The 17,266-nt window shown below is 42.2% G+C and overlaps 2 protein-coding genes across 5 annotated transcripts in view; one reads left to right on the forward strand and one right to left on the reverse strand.

The window, feature by feature from the left end:
- The window catches only part of LOC308670079 (uncharacterized protein), a 99,793-nt gene extending 94,937 nt beyond the window's left edge, over window positions 1-4,856 (reverse strand). The window contains exon 1 of the mRNA XM_081331268.1: window positions 4,698-4,856. The gene's annotated coding sequence lies outside the window, so the exon portion shown is untranslated. The remainder of the gene's footprint in view (window positions 1-4,697) is intronic.
- A 6,835-nt stretch (window positions 4,857-11,691) lies between these two features.
- Window positions 11,692-17,266, forward strand: part of RNH1 (ribonuclease/angiogenin inhibitor 1) — a 28,081-nt gene continuing 22,506 nt past the window's right edge. Inside the window, exon 1 of one of the 4 annotated variants that reach the window (XM_081334100.1) lies at window positions 11,692-11,903. In XM_081334100.1, coding sequence (XP_081190226.1) covers window positions 11,792-11,903 — 112 coding nt within the window. In that variant the 5' untranslated portion in view covers window positions 11,692-11,791. Of the gene's footprint in view, window positions 11,904-16,488; window positions 16,650-16,709; window positions 16,761-17,266 lie in introns of those variants that run through there. The other 3 variants (XM_081334097.1, XM_081334098.1, XM_081334099.1) reach the window with 3 other exon arrangements.

The following is a 17,266-nucleotide window of genomic DNA, read 5'->3' on the forward strand; positions in this document are numbered from 1 at the left end:
GCTCAAACAGAACTAGTAGGCACTTTTGGGTGTTTAATTTAGGACTTCATATTGGTATCTGATAGAACATTGCCAATCTTCCCATTATATTCATTCACTTGTTTCTTATTTTTCTAACGCAAGTTGTTAAATAAATTAGGAATAAAGAAAACAAAACAAATATGCCCATGAGTAGACTTTTAGGAGTTCACAGTTCCCATGAAAAATTATCTCCCCATCCAATTTAGTAACTACATGATAGGATGGACAGAAGGATGATAAACAATGGCGAATCAGAAAGCTATACCAACAGTAGAAAATAAAATTTTATCTTTTCTAAAAGAGGAAGAGCATTCAAGGGAATACCAGACTGAATTTTTATGAGAAAGGACTTTTGAGCTTGATGTAGTTACTGATCACAAATTCCAAGACTAACTTCTCTGTTGTTCTTCTCCTCCTGATATCATACTGAACTATTTTTTGGCATTTGTTTCATTGCAGACGTTAGTAAAAAATGTAATAGAATTCTCTAGCCAGAGTCTGCCTACAACTGCAATGCCTTGCAGATAGAATCATATATAATAATAATTTTTAAATCTAATTAGATTTAATCATTTTAGATTTGAAGTGATTTTACCATTGCGCTGGCCACTAGTCATTGGAAAACATATTTTATCAGTTTTCCTAAAATTAATAGATATATGCAACAGTAAAACTACAATAATAATATATGTTTTTGCTTTCTGGAAATGTGAGAAAATGTTTATATTTACAGAATAAAGAGAATGTATTTTAGTAATGGAATAGAAACAAGATTCATTTGGTCTAATTACAGAGAAAGAAACTTACATAATATCTTTGGAAGATCTTAAGAGTTGGTTTAAATCCTGAAATATAAAGAAACAAATCTGATGCATTTGGGAAGGGCAACAAAATCATGTTTCATGCATGTAAAACTGCAAAGAGGTTATAATTTCAACATCACTATTAATTTCATTCGACACATTACTGTACTAAAGTCAGCATGAAAGAATTCGTAAGTGATGTCTCCTATTTTTCAAAAACAATAAAAAAGTTTACCCAAAGGTTATTTAAAATCCACAGAAACAATACCACTTTTAGGCCAACCAGCATTTTATAATACGATAGTAGCAAACTTCTGGGTTTCTAAAAATTCTTCCTCAGGCAAAACAGTTAAAGCCAGAAATAAACAACAAAGGTGAGGAGCGGTTATAATAATAAAAAAAACTTTCACCAATAATATAAATTCAGTAACACAATACCTGCTAATAAAATAACTTCTGATATTGAGAGATGGCTACTTTTCACTAGCGAGTCTGATTCGGAAAGGAATTTCACTGCTTCTATTTCATATGCTTTGCTTCCTAGTATTGCAATCTTTTATTCTGAATAAGCTAACAATTTTTACTTGTGTGCCCTCATTTACTCACAAAAGTAACTTAGTATAAAAATGATGTCCCATCACAACTACTTGATATTGAAGCTTCAAAGGAAAATCAAGACTATACTCTTCTTTGCATATACAGTATGTAAACTTTAGTAGCTTGACTAAAAAGAGAAAAATTCAGTGGTCTAATTGGAATGTTTAGAATAGAATAAATGAATAGAATGGAATGGGAATAGGAATAGAAGCTGGATGGGACCTTGGAGGTCTTCTAGTCCAGCCCCCTACTCAAGCAGGAGAACCTATACCATCTCAAACAAGTGACTGTACAGTCTCTTCTTAAATACCTCCAGTGATTGAGCACCCATGATTTCTGAAGGCAAGCTGTTCCACTGGTTAATTGTCCTGTGTTAGGAAGTTCCTCCTTAATTCCAGGTTGCTTCTCTCTTTGATCAGTTTCCAACCATTGTTTCTTGTCTTGCCCTCTGGTGCTTTGGAGAATAATTTGACCCCCTCTTCTTTGTGGCAGCCCCTCATATACTGGAATACTGCTATTATGTCACCCCTGTTTCTTCTTTTCTTTAGACTCACTAGCCAAACCCAAATCATGCAACCATTCTTCATATGATTTAGTCTCCAGGCCTTTGATCATCTTAGTTGCTTTTCTCTTACATCATGTCTGTTTTCTTGCTTATAAAAATTCAAACTTAGTAGTGTTAAGAATCACTGCAATTTCAACTGCCACACACTACATCTTTCTACAAAATATGAATAGCTGGTTTAACAATTCCATGATTAGTTTATATGTGTAAATTTTCCTTATATCCTATCGTATAAATAATAATTTCAGTATGAAATAGACTGTACACAAAAAGTATTCAAGATATTTCAACAAAGTTGGGGTTATAATAATTAGCCTATAATAACTGGCCCAAAGTCGGGAGCCAGAGCTCCTGAGTCCTAGTCAACACATTGATCATTACATTACACTATGCACACCTATAGTGTATAAAATTATGCATACAGCTCTTGATCTAAAGATCATCTCAAAAATATATCAATTTGGTAAAATGTAGCTAATAATATTTATCCTACACCTTCAACAGAATTTAACCTTCGTCAACATTTCTTAATTGTAGAGGAGATAACTTGAACAAGGAATGCAAGGATGGCTACACTGACTTAGCCCTGAAAGAGAGAAGGACATGAAAAAAGATCTTGACTTGACTTCACTTTCTTTGGTTAAGGAGGAGGAGGAAAGAAACATGGTCAGACTTTCAAGATTACAACACACTGCTTTACCCTATAACAATAAAGTACAATTCCAATGGTCCTTATCTGGTTTCTAACCCAATGTACCTCAAACGTCGGATACTAATAGATGAGAAAACCAAGAAGCACTGAAAAGATGCCCAACATTCCCTAAATACTATTTAATGTATTTCAGTATTTCATTCACACAACTCTTAGATCGAAATTCATAATTCCATCACAACTATATTGCTTATTAGATTCCCATGATTTGGTAACACATAAATCAGACCAAAGATGCAATAAAAAGAATGTGACTTAGTCTCAATATACAGACATTTGCTAACATGTGAAAGTTTTTAGTTTTGAGTATATTAATTTAGCCCATCCTCTCTATAAAACTGAAATTGTTTTAGAACACAGTGTAAATTGCTCTCTTTCTTAAAAAATATACGATAGCCCAATTGTTTTTGCTTATCTTTTCTATACTACTGCTCCTACTACAAAATAAAAGTAATTGCATCATGCAAGTTCAGTTACATAGGAAGTTCAAGTAATCACTTGTAATTCAACCAAACTCAAAGCCTACTATTAGTCAGAGGAAGAACTAAAAAAACCCACTAAGCATGAGAACAGACAATGAGCTGTTTTAAAGTTTCCACTGTGTGAATGTATGTGTTCATACTGACAAGGGTTTTTTCTGGCACAGAGACAAACACCTGGACCAAGCCCATTTCATAACAGGAGGTTTAGATTACTTAGTGCTATTCCTGGTCTCTGTAAAAAGATGACAAACAGCAGTCTTCACCTGTTTGTCAAGTGGCTTTGTCCAAATCGTGGATGTTGCTGCTAATTTCCAGGGGTGCTAGAAAGAACATACATCATTCCCTTTCTTCTCTTCCTCTTATATTCAAAAAAATCCTGTTACTCTCAGAATCGTGTTTTCTTTCAAGGATTAACACCAGCAGGTTATGATGCTCGTTGTTCTAGTGGTTCCCACACCTCCAGGAAGAGTTCTCTTTTCTAAAGATATCCACAGCACAAGCTTAACTATTGTGCTCATAAAAGTTCCTCAAGTTGAGCTTCATGAAGATATCAGAAATGCAACACTCCACAGCATGCATTCATTCTCTCTCTCTCTCTCTCTCTCTCTCTCTCTCTCTCTCTCTCTCTCTCTCTCTCTCTCTCTCTCTCTCTCTCTCTCTCTCTCTCTCTCTCTCTCTCTCTCTCTCTCTCTCTCTCTCTCTCTCTCTCTCTCTCTCTCTGTGTGTGTGTCTGTGTTTCTGTCTCTGTCTGTTTCTCTCTGCGTGTCTCTCTGTCTCATACATCCGGTGTCCCCAGGCTAGGCTTGAATATTCATCTCCACCGGGTTACCTACCATTCCTACTTATTTCCTTTCTCCACTTCCCCGTCTTCCCAGCCCAAAACCAAACGGGACCTGCCCAGAATCCTACAAAGGCTTCCAAAGCCCGCTGCTCCCCGTGCACACACAATGGCACAGCACACACACCCCCTTCCCCGACCAAGCTGCTACCCACAGCAAACGAATTCCATCCTCCTACCGCTGAACACACACACACACACACACAAACACACACACGCAGACAGAGAGAGACCTTCCAGCCCTCTCCTAGACACGGTCCCCAATTCCGCCTAGATAAAGGCTCGAAGCCACACGCCCTTCACCGTAAGACGGAGCCTTCCAACACTTCCGAGCGGCCCAGAGCAGCCCGCCCGCCTGCCTGCCGGTCCCCATTCCCTGCTCCCTTTTCACACGCGCCACCCAAGAAACGGGTCACCCCGTCCGGGCTTCTCTCGCTCTCTCCGCGTGCCTGTGTGTGTGTGTGTGTGCGCGCGCGCGGCCAAGCACCTCCATCCCGGCGGGGACCGCAGCTGCGGAGCTGCCGTCTCCCCCTCCGCCGGCAGCTTCCTCCCGAGCCCCTCCGGAGCGGCACCAACGCTTCTCCCCGAGCCTCTCCGACGGGGACGGAGGCCACCTCGGTCTCTTCCCGTCGCCGCACCGACCCACCACCGGCGCCGGCTCTCCCTTCCTCGAGCTCACCTCAAACCGAGCGAGGGGTCCGCGCTGCTCCGGCTGCCCTGTCTTCCTCCTCCTCTTCCCCGCTCTTCATCCTCCGCCGCCAGGAGCCAGAAGGAGAGTAGCAACGGCGCCAACCGTCGCCGCCTCGCCCAATGCAAAGCGAGCCCGAATCAGGAGCAAACCCGCCGCCGCCGCCGCCGTCGCCGTCCGCGGCGCTTCGACTTTCTCCTCCCGGAGGCGCGCTCGGCAAGACCGCGCGACGCATGCGCTATGAAGGGTCATGGGAAGTGTAGTTTCCCCCCCATCCCGCTTTCTGGCGAGACTGCGTTCCCGGTCCTTCTTCCCTCCTTTGCCTGCTGGTTTTATAGTGAGGAAACGAAATTTGGGACAATCTACTGAACTCGGGAACAAATCGAGTAAATATTACCAATAGTTTGGATCAGTTCTTCTGCATAAAGGGCTTAAGGAAAAAAAGCGAAAATAAGGAAGGGGAATTAGCTCAAATGGTAGAGCGCTCGCTTAGCATGCGAGAGGTAGCGGGATCGATGCCCGCATTCTCCAAAGCTTTTTTTTTTTCCCCCTTTTTATCGATATTAGTTGTATTCGATCCAATATTTTAAACGATCCTAAATCTCACAAGTCATATTCATTTGCTGGAAAGAAATGTTCATGAAAAATCTGTGATAATCCTCATAATACCTGTGGGTTTAGAAAACTAGTATTCTGATTTGTCTTAATCCTTCACAATAAAACACAAGTTCTTGTAACTTATTACTGAACTCCTTTCATGTGCATTAATTATTGTTTCACCAGATGGGATCCTCGACATTTAAATACAAAAATGTTGTGTTTAATAAACCACTAAGCAAGTATTGTATTCAGACTGACACAGAACATGTAACGTGAAAATGAAAAATATTGCATAAGAAGACAAAAATATTTTCCTCTTTAACATTTTAGCTAATCAGTTCTACTGAAATTATAACGAACCCTAAATTGACTGTTTTTAACAGCAAGGATATAATCATCCTATAAACTATTATTATTGTGTCTAGATAATAAGATGAATTAAATATGAAGTTAGAGAAACATGTGTTGCATTCAAGAATAAAAAATAGTATTGTCCAACTCCCAATAGTCCGAAGTCCAACATTGCTTTTTACTTTGTAAAATAATTATTTCTCGTTTAACAGAGGTTGGTTATGTTATATCTCAAGCCCCTTGTTGCTCAGATGTGCATAGGCTGTCCCCTAGTGGGTAGCATAAAATTGTTTTAGGAAAGATGGGTGGGTGCACAAGTACACAGCAAAACTCCTTCACCACCTTGGTTTGCAGGACGTGCAGCAGTCAGACCTTGTGGAAATCAAGGAGGCGGCGCAAAGCAAACAGGCAGACAAATCTCTCTCGTAATGAAACACAAAGATGTCACTCTGCTGCATTGTTCAAGCAAATGCTGGATCTCCAAGGACACTGTGGGTGGGGGAATGCCAGGGAATGTTTTGTAGGAGCGAAGCAAATAGGTTTATCCATGCAAAGAGGCCGTAATCACAGTTTTTCCTGGCACATTCAATCTGAAGTTATACTTCATGGATATGTAGCCCCTAAGCATGCAATAATATAGGCAGGGGAGAGGCGGAAGGTAGGGAGAATTTATAATATTATCAGAGGAAGGATTGTAAGGATTTCTGATTTCCAATGTATCTGTGGGAGTGGCAACATAACTCTTCTCCCCCCACATTCTAATGTTAAAATTAAGATGTGGGGGTGGGGGGAATATCCGAAAGATATTCCCAAGGGCAGAATTGTTTTTAGTCCTAAGTCTTTTGTATCACCAAAAAGTCTTCCCACCTCTCATGTAAATAATAGGCCAGTGGTGGCGAACTTATGGCACGCATGCCAGAGGCGGCACTCAAGAGCCCTCTCTGTGGGCACACTCACCATGCCCCAGAGATGGCAACCATCCTTCTTCAAGCAGCCACCTGCTAACTCGCCAAGGTCCCATGTGGGCGGATGCATCCTGGCACAGCTGATTTCCCTCCCCCCCCGTCCCTCCTGCTTCACATGCTCTCCTTTTCCTGGGCACGACCAACTTCATTGCCTCCTCAGCTGTCCGCCAGCCATCCAGCTCAGAGGCGGCTTCATTGAACTGCTGGCGGCAGGCTGAGGAGCCCCAGTGCGCCAGTCGAGGGGCCGGCAGGGTATGGCTGCTGATGGACACCGTTGGCCCCCATGCACTCGCTGGCCTCTGTATGAGGGGGCCGATGGTGCCAGGCAGCAGCCACCCCGGCCCTTGCCTTGCCCCATGGCAATGGCACCCCCACCTTGCCTCGCCTCACCCTGCAGGACAAGCCTCCTGCATACCGCCCCACCTGCCAGAGACTGCCTGGATCTCCTCCATCCCTGCCCACCACCCACAGGCATCCCTCTCCACGAGCAACATTGAGGTGACCACATCCACCCAATCTGCCATGACCACCACAGCCTTGCCCACCCAGTGGGCCACGCCCACCTGGCACCCGGCGATAAATAAGTGAGTTTTGAGTTGCAGTTTGAGCACTCGGTCTCTAAAAGTTTTGCCATCATTGTAATAGGTCTTGTAAGGAACCCCTTCAAGTGATTTGCGAAAACCAAGCTCTCTCGCTCTCTCTCTCTTTGCATATTTTGCTTGACTTCTGTCACTTGGCTCTAACATTTCACTCTACTTTTGACTGGGTTAATATTTATAGTTTTCAGTTGTGTATATTACTTTTTTAAAGCATAGAAAATCCTTTATCCTACCTTACATAGAAAGAATAAAAATATAGTCTCAGAATTGCCATCTAAAGGTAAGTGAAGAGCTCAAAATGCCTGGACAAAAATGGTATCAAATTAAAAAAAGAACAAATAGTTACAGAACTGCATTTTTATATGGATAATACCCTAATGCACTATAAAAAAGTGCAAAACCAAACAACAAAAAAAGTCATTTTCTATTTCTTCCTGCAACAAATAGTATGGAAATCAAGGCAAAAGGAGTACATTTTCTTGCCTGTTTTATTATACACTATCAATGTATGTTCTTTTATATTCTGAGAATTCTGGAACATGCTCACACCCATACTTTGGTTATAAGTATTGCTGTGGAGTGAGAATGGGGAGTGAACAGAGAAGACAAATCAGACAGAAAGAAGACTTGTCAAAATGATGGATCTTTCTCCAACATTGTTAGAATGATGAGTTTCCTAGTGACATATACTAGTCCTGTCACAGTAATAAACTTCTAACCAGTTCAATAGTCCTGAACTTCCTTCTACACATTGTTTTCCTACTATTCCAGCAAGTTTAACAAACCTCAGTATAATAACATCCTGAGCCCTACACCTAATAAAATATCTGCCTACTTCTCCGCTCTGTTTTTCATTTCAGCTAGCTCACAAAAATGTGTGATTTGAAAGTGTTTAGCACAGCAGTTTCCTTGACACAGCTTAGCCCTATGGAATCTAATCTTAAATTATCTTCCTACAAACTGTAGACCAGAGCCAAACCTCACAGAGTCATAGATATAATTCACCTTCTTTGCTTTTCAGCATTGCCATTATCCATCAGGCTTGTAACACTGGAGGTAAATGTAGAGCGTGTACATTTAAGATTCACATTTGGTATAATTGCAGAAATTCCTTGACCAAATGCTTACATTCTCAAATAATATGCACGTGTATGATACTATATATATATATACGGTATGTATATGTGTGTGTACGTATGTGTGTATGTGTGTGTGTGTGTGTATATATGTGTGTGTGTGTGTGTGTGTGTGTGTTTTCGCTCGCACAAGCACGAAACTGAAAACACCAGCCTGAAGATGACAAGTGGGACCTCGTCGAAACATCACCAAGACACCCTCAATCCTACATGGGAATTTTTCACAGGTACAGGTATGTAGGTCTTGGCGTATTCGGGTCTTTTCCCGTGTAAGATCTTACACGGGAAAAGACCCGAATACGCCAAGACCTACATATATAGAGATAGATAGATAGATAGATAGATAGATAGATAGATAGATAGATAGACAGACAGACAGACAGACAGACAGACAGACAGACAGACATCATTAGGTTATGAGTCCTACACAATACACTTATGCCATTACCTAATCCCAGCAAGAAAGGTTGCCTGGGAGCCCTAAAATTAATTATTAATGCAACCCTCCAACTTATTGAATTAACCTCCAGTTATCCAATATCTTTACTGAATATCTATTTTTTAAAACAAACCATATTTTTAGCACTTTGGCAAGAACTAGCCACACTAAGTTTTATTTTGAGTGAGTTTTAAAAATCTGCACCTTAAATGCCTGAAACCTCTGACTTGCTTACATTTTAGTACAATGCAACTTTTTATTTTATCTATTTTTGAAAAGATTGAAGAGCCCTAGAACAAAGAATTCCATTTTATGACATTATGTTGGTTTTCAGTGTTTATCTTATGTAAATATTATGTAGAAGATAAGAAACATTCTGACAAGCTTTTCTCAGCAATTTTTGAGTCCAAAGTACAGCCACAACTCAAGAAACTACCCTCAAAAGTGTTTTAATGCATCCACAACTATTCAAAACATGATCCCTGGTTCTGCAGTAGCATTTTGCAATGTACTAACCATAATACAGGGTAATCTTTGGATATGCTAGAATGAAGTGCCACTCATTGAACTGAGATTATCATTGCTATTCTAGGAATCAGACATGGATTATTTATTGACAAGAATATGTGTTTCTCTTTCACTGTGAATAAAGCATGGCCTTAGCTGAATTATAAAGTCAAACATGCCACTGGCAAGTTTCAAACTATACTCAGCAAGTTGCAACTACAGAACTATGTTCTAATACTTTGCAGTAATTATATGGGGCAGTTAATAGAACAGGCATGAAATAAACTGCGTGTTTAACTTCCATTTTTCTTCCAATTACAAAACATTTCCATGTAGTCTTTGATAACTATTGCAGTGTTTCTGAATGTTAGCAACTTTAAGATATGTGGCTTTCGACTCACCAAATTCCCTAGCCAGCATGCACAGATAGACACAGATATGTTAGTATGAACATGTAATAATCCTGGAATGAGAAAGAGAATAGTTATTTAAAGAGATAATAGGAGGAAGTTTATTTCAGAATTAGCAGTATATCAGATTTAATAAATAAAGCTACTTTAACACTGTTGCCTTTGTAGCCCTAGTCTCCCCTTGTTAAATGTTAAAACTCTTCTTTCTACAAAGCAATTATTTTGTTTTATATTTATACAAAACCTATATAGTGATTTTTGTTTCCTTTTTTTAATCATTTATATTTCCTCCTTTATCTATATTTTAGTGAGGTTTCTTGCAGTATGTTATAAAATCAAGGCAAGAAGGCTTTGCCAGAATCCATTCAGAACTCTTTCCTCTGTATACGAAGTTTAATGTAAATCTCAAGAGTACATATGTCACTTAAACAATTTATTAGTGATAAACATACAGTATATAAAAACTTAAAGGCAAAATGTTTTGGTTACTCTTTACTGTCTTTAGTGCTCTTAAACAGAATTCCTCTGGCTGAGGAATTCTGGGAGTTGAAGTCCACAAGTCATAAAAGGGCCAAGTTTGAAGACCCCTGGAATAGAACAATATGATAATTGCAAATATTATAGCAATATAAATATAGCTAACTGTATCTGTTTTATAGGTAAGTATTCTTTGCAGTGAAACATATTATGCAATTTTTAATTGGTGAATGCACTCGTTATATTCACTGTTCAATCAAGCAGTTTGCTCTGTATGAACACAGACAAATCAGGTGCGCTGTTACAGAAATACTTCATACTTCAATTGATTTAACTGTTTAACAATATTTGTCATACTATCAACTACTCTTGTGACATGCAAGGGTAACTTTGACAAGCCAGCACCACAAGATTTCCTGGCTTCCGGCAATTGTGAACGTGGTCTTTTGACAAAAACAAAGAAAGAACAAATATGGTTAGACTACTAGGCAGTCTCATTTGGGCCTGGCAAGCCAAATTCCAGATGCAAACAAGCCAAGGTCTCTCGATAATTTTCAGCATAGCCGTAAAAGCCGATCACATCTTGTATGGTTCCTTTAAAGCCAATCAGAGCTGTTACGAAACGGACAGTGGGTAGAATGGGATCGCTTAGCTGCCTCCGTGGCAGACTCCCCACCCCGACCTCTTTTTAAACATATGTTCAGGCCTGCTTAGGGGCGTTTGAGTGGCATTCGCGGAGGCGGTGGGAGAAAAACTTAAAGAAAAAATTAAAGGTCTGTCGCGTTCCGTATCAGATTCAATGAATTGTGCAGCTTTAGCGCCGTCACCTTTCTAACTTCCGTCAGGGAAGAAGTATTACCACCCTATCAGAGGGCGACGAACCGCGGCTCATTTGACGCACGGTGGACATCAGCGAAAGGAATCCGAGGCATATTCTACTGTATATAAAACTTTAATCTCTCCCCTCCTGAAATGCCGTAGCTCCCCTTTTCCAATGCAATCGCCAATCCCGCATTTGCGTCTCGACTAAATTCTGCAATTAATAATAATAACAAAAAGAATTCCATCTCCAAATTTCGTCAGACCCCCCCCCCTCCCCCCTTTCAATAAATAGAGCTTAAATTAGCGGGGCCCGGCGCGTTCCGAGTTTAGTGAGGTTTTTCCTTTCCATTTGGCAGCCCCGTAGACGCAGGGGTCTTCAAACTTGGCCCTTTTGTGACTTGTGGACTTCAACTCCCAGAATTCCTCAGCCAGCATGGCTGGCTGAGGAATTCTGGGAGTTGAAGTCCACAAGTCACAAAAGGGCCAAGTTTGAAGACCCCTGCCGTAGAGCATTTCGAGTCTTTAACACCGCCGGTTGCACGGAAACCAGACAGTAGGAAGTTGTCGCCTGACGTTCATTGCCAGCTTCCTTTTCCAAGAAATCCACGCGAAGCGAGTAAGGCCTGGCGAATCGGGCTCCCGGGTTGGGCAAATGCGGTCCGCCGATCGACTGCGGAGAAAGCGCCTCGCGCCGCACTAAACAGAGCCGGCCTTTTGCAAAGAAAAGGGGTATTGGAAGAAAAAGTAAAAAAAAGGAAGTCGAGGCTGCTGGAAGGATAATGATCGCTCTTTGGGGGAAGTTGCGGAGGTGCTTAGTTCTGCCGCGTGGAGCCCGGGCGTTTCCTCTCGCTACCGGGCGCGGCCTTGGTGCCTGGGGTTTTCCCGACGGATGTAAGTGGGAGACTTTCTCTCTGCCAGGAGAACAAGAAAAGGCGTGGTTAGTCTGGAGCCAGAAGACAAGGGCCGGCGCCCACATTCCAGCGGCCATCGCAGGGTCGGGGCTTGGTTGATCTGGGAGGCGACTGATGAGTTGCTGAGCGAGCAGATGCTCTGATTTGCGGCTTACTACATACTGCTTTAGAGCAGGGGTCTTCAAACTTGGCCCTTTTATGACTTGTGGACTTCAACTCCCAGAATTCCTCAGCCAGGCACGCTGGCTGGGGGATTCTGGGAGATGAAGTCCACAAGTCATAAAAGGGCCAGGTTTGAAGACCCCTGCTTTAGAGCAAAAGCCAACCGAAACAGAACTCTCCCTTCTTCGGATTTGCACGCTGTCCTTCAACGAAATATCCAGGGTGGTTTGCGAAATCAGTTGTCCCAAAGCTGAGGAAAAAAAATATTGAATACCATTCATTCCCAATCTTCTTTGTTTCTTGGAAATAATGTACTAAATCAGGTCAAAGGTCTGCTTAGCCTAGGCAACCTTGGCTCTTTTATGACTCGTGGACTTCAACTCCCAGAATTCCTGAGCCAGCCATGCTTGAGGGGAAAGGGGAGAGTTTCCAAGTTGAGCCATGCTGGCTCAGGAATTCTGGGAGTTGAAGTCCACGAGTCATAAAAGAGCCGAGGTTGCATACCCCTGTCCTAGGTCTTCCTCAAATTTCCACAGCATGGTGCTTTCCAATTATAGTAGACTGAACTTCTAGCATGACCCACAGAGGTTGAGTTTTATTCACAATGACTTTCAAAATGTCCTAAATATGGATTGTCCTTTTTGTTTCATGATGTGAAATACTCGACATTACATTTTAGTTTAGAGAAACACATTTAAGTTGCAGTATTTTATTATTCACCTGGGAGAAAATCCATTGAACTCTGAAGGGTTTTATTTTTTGAGTACTGCAATATTATAACTATCCTGAATGCAATAGTTAAGAAGGAGCTCTTCTTGGTATCATTACTATACATTTAAAGTAAGTTTATTAGCATTCTAATCACACCCTCCTATTTCTGTGGAACATTTCAAATAGGAATAGAAGAGCAGGCTTTGTGCTGATGCAAATAGGCTGTAAGTTCCCCTTACAGCAGAGGTGTCAAATTGCCGGCCCACGGGTTGGATGCATCATGCCGAAACCGCACCCACCCCATTACTGGCAATGGGGAAAAAGTTGCAACACATCACATGATGTTGCAAGTTTGACACCCCTGCCTTACAGCATCATTCTCCATGGTAACCTTTCTTCCTACTATAGTTCTTACCACTACAGGAGTGCAAAATTCGAATTCCTTCTTGTCTACCTTCAAGTAGCTTCTACTTGTTATCTTCTAGGCCAGCTTGTTTAGGTTTCCCAAGACTTTATAGGAGCACTATTTCCTCAGTAGAGAATAGAATAGAATAGAATAGAATAGAATAGAATAGAATAGAATAGAATAGAATAGAATAGAATAGAATAGAATAGAATAAAATAGAATAGAATAGAATAGAACAGGACCTTGGAGGTCTTCTAGTCCAGCCCCCTGCTCAAGCAGGAGAACCTATACCATTTCAAATAGGTGAATGTCTAGTCCAGGGGTAGGCAACCTCGGCTCTTTTATGACTCATGGACTTCAACTCCCAGAATTCCTGAGCCAGCTTGGGAGTTGAAGTCCATGAGTCATAAAAGAGCCAAGGTTGCCTACCCCTGGTCTAGTCTTCTAAAAAATCTCCAGTATGGAGCGCCCACAATTTCTGGGGGTAAGCTGTTCCACTGGTTGATTGTCCTCACTGTCAGGAAGTTTCTCTCTTTGATCAGTTTCTAATCATTATTTCTCATCCTTCTATCTGGTGCTTTGGTGAACAACCTGGCCCCCTCTTCCTTGTGGCAGTCCCTCAGATACTGGAACACTGCTATCATGTCTCCCCTATTTCTTTTCTTTAGGCTAGCCAAACCCAAGTCCCGTAGCCGTTCTTCGTATGTTTTAGTCTCCAGGCCCCTGATCATCTTAGTTGCTCTCTTCTGAATTTTTTTTCCAAACTCTCAACATCATTTTTGTGGTATGGTGACAAAAATTGGCTGCAGTATTCCAAGTGTGGTCTTACTAAGGATTTATAAGGCGGTAATAGTACTTTGTGTGATCTAGATTCTATGCCTCTGTTTATACAACCCAGGACTGTATTAGCATTTTTGGTTGCTGCTGCACACTGCTGGCTCTTAGTCATGTGATCGTCCGCCAGGACTCCAAGATCCCTCTCATAGTTGCTGTTTTTAAGCCTGGTCTCATCCAATCTATATTTGTGCCTTTGGTTTTTCCTGCCTAAATGTAAGTCTTTGCTTTTCTCCACACTGAAACTCATTTTGTTGGATACGGCCCATTGTTCAAGTTGGTCAGGATCCTTTTGGAACCTGAGTTTGTCTTCTGGAGTGTTGGTACTCCTGCCAGTTTGATGTGATCTGCAAATTTGATGAGTTCCCCTTGAGTTTTGGTTTCGCTTGTTTGAATTTATAACTTGTGCCGCGTGCAGTCCCAACCACTGTGAAGGTAAAAACACAAAAATGGTGGTTACCAGAAGAGGAAGGTGTAGAATTTCAGTCATTTTCAATGCATACACTACAGCTTAATGATGATTCTTAAATGTGCTCAGGTTACTGGAAGTAGAGGAACACAACATGCAGGCTGTAGGAAAAAAACAAAGAGCAGAAGATAGGATCAATTGTTGGACACAAACCTGTTCAACGACTGGGTATTTCTGGAAAAAAAAATACGCATTTCAGAAACTGAATAAAGGTAGTCCTTGACTTACAGACTTACTTAACAACCAACTGCCAGAGCATCCCCATGGCCACATGTTTAAAACTTGGGCACTTGGCAGCCAGCATATATTTATGACAATTGTAGCATCCCAGGATCCTGTGATCTCCATTTGTGACTTTCTCAAGCAACTTTTGACAAGCAGTCAATGAGGGATTTAAGACTCACTTAACCACTGCAAGTCTTCATCGTGATTCCATCCAAGCTGGGAATAAACATGGCAACTGTTTTGGGAAGAAGGTTGTAGTTTATTGGAGAGGAGAACCAGACAGGAAGATGTCTGGCAGGGGGAAAAAATGACTGAGCACATGGAGGGAGTGGGTTTTTATACCCTCTGGAGCCTTTTGTTTGGAGCTGCTTCCTGTTCCTGTTTGTGGCTATTTCCTGTGTCATGAACTTTTCAACTGAGTCTGAGTGTGCCTTTCTGGTATTCTGATGGTGATGGGTTAATCCTATTATGTCCAAAGGTAGGTAGATTTGAGGTGTCTTTGTCTTCTTATCTCCTATCTGGGGGCCTGCAACCTTCCTGGATTTACATCTGCATTTGTACAGAGCTGGTTTCTGCTTGGGGGAGGGAGACCTGGGGCTATCCAGAAAAACTGGGCATGCTTTCCTGCCTCTTCAAGATCCTTTGAGGAAATATATTTTTCTGCCCTTTTTTAATATTTCCTCCTCTGTGGTGGGGGGGCTGACTTCCCATACAACCATAGCCAAAAAGGAAGAAAAGTCAGGCATGGCTCACTTAACAACCACCTTGCTTAGCAGCAGACATTCTAGCACACCAGTTCTGGTTGTAAGTTGAGGACTACTTGCACAGCCCTCCATTGCCACGTGCTGTCTAGCCCTATGGGATTGTCATTTGGACAATCCATTTTGTGTCCTGCACATCTGGAAAACACTACCCTGAGGAGAAGCAAGTATTTGCAGTGCTTGGAAAAAAAACTGGTGCAAAAGGTTAAATCTGGCAGTTTTCAAGTAGATGGAATTTGATAAGGAAGACAGGGATGAATAACCACTGACGTTACCAGAAGATGGCAATTTAGTCTTATATTACTGTGATGGCTCATTTAAAATAATAAATTGCTTTTGGAGTTTATTTGGAACTAGTAATTTATCCATGTCTTACTGATGGAGAAGCCACGTTCAGATTTATTAGATTGCGGAGCAGTGTCCGAAGATACTTGGCTTTTGACATTAGGATTTCTGATAAACCCTTTATTGATTTTTCTTTTCTTTTAAATGTCTTTTGCACAATGCCTATTTTCACAATTGAACTTTAGTTATGTCTCGGTCGTAGCCTGCCTTTTACCATTCCCGCAGGCTTTCCACAAAATAGGGAGGGGCTCGCTGGGAAAGGGGAGTTTCGAAACTTTGCAAAAACGGCTTTTACTCCCCTTTGAGGTGAGAAAAAAATACAACGCCTGCGTGAATCTCGAAGAAAACAACCTTATCCTCCGCCTCTGCGGCGAAAACAGCGTCGCCAACCTCCCATAGGAACTCGTCGTCGACTTCGCAATCAATGGAAAATTCGCTAGGGCAGGGGTAGGCAACCTCGGCTCTTTTATGACTCATGGACTTCAACTCCCAGAATTCCTGAGTCAGCGTAGCTGACTCAGGAATTCTGGGAGTTGAAGTCCATGAGTCATAAAAGAGCCGAGGTTGCCTACCCACTGCGCTAGGGCTTCATGGGGATGGTGAGCAAGCCTGAGCGCCAGGGGATACGCCTTGGTTGAGGGGGTGGGGGGGACGGAGCAATGACGAAAGTCAGCTTCCCTCGCTTCCAATTGGCCGCGAGAGAAGAGGGCGTGGCCGAAGCGAAGAAGATATTTACCGTAAGAAGGTGGGGCAGCTGGTATTTGCAAGGCGGGCGACCCGTTGAGTTGCTTTTTTTCCTCCTTCGACTGTCCGGTAAGATGCCTGCTTTGCGTGCTCCTACTGCTTAACGATGTGCGGTTGGGGCGGGGTGGAGTAATGGCGATGACGTCCGCGTTAGTCGGGTTATGTATCCCCGCGAAATAGGTAATTTGGATTCGGGGTGGTGGTGGTGTGGGGGGGAACAAGCAAAAAAAGGGGTTGAAAGCCAACCGCGGACCCAAATGTTGTGTTCGTTGGGCAGCATAGTAAGAAAATCCCTTCCTTTTTCTGGCTTTCATTCCCGGTCCCAAATTACTGCTACGGTCATGTTTAAGCCACCATTTGCAAGCTGTTCCGTGATGGTGTTCGCCGTCTGTGAATGGGGCTCACGCCCTTTCCGTTCCGTTGGGGGGGAAAAAAAGCAGTGCAATTTCAATGAAGTAACTCTGCTCCCTTCAAAGAAGACGGCCGTGTTAGTCGGGTTATGTATCCCCGCAACGAAGCCCTGAGGAAGAAAGCGAATGGTTTAACGGTGACTCAGAGCTTCGTCCTGAATAGTAGCTTGAAATACTTTCGGTTGAAGAAGACCTCAAGTGGTGTCTCGTTATATTTACCTGCTATATGTAAAGTTTCTCTTGTCGTTTAAGGAGCCCGGCCCCATTCCAGATTAG

Source organism: Vipera berus, assembly GCF_964194415.1.
Source record: "Vipera berus genome assembly, chromosome: 1".
Classification (NCBI taxonomy): domain Eukaryota; kingdom Metazoa; phylum Chordata; class Lepidosauria; order Squamata; family Viperidae; genus Vipera; species Vipera berus.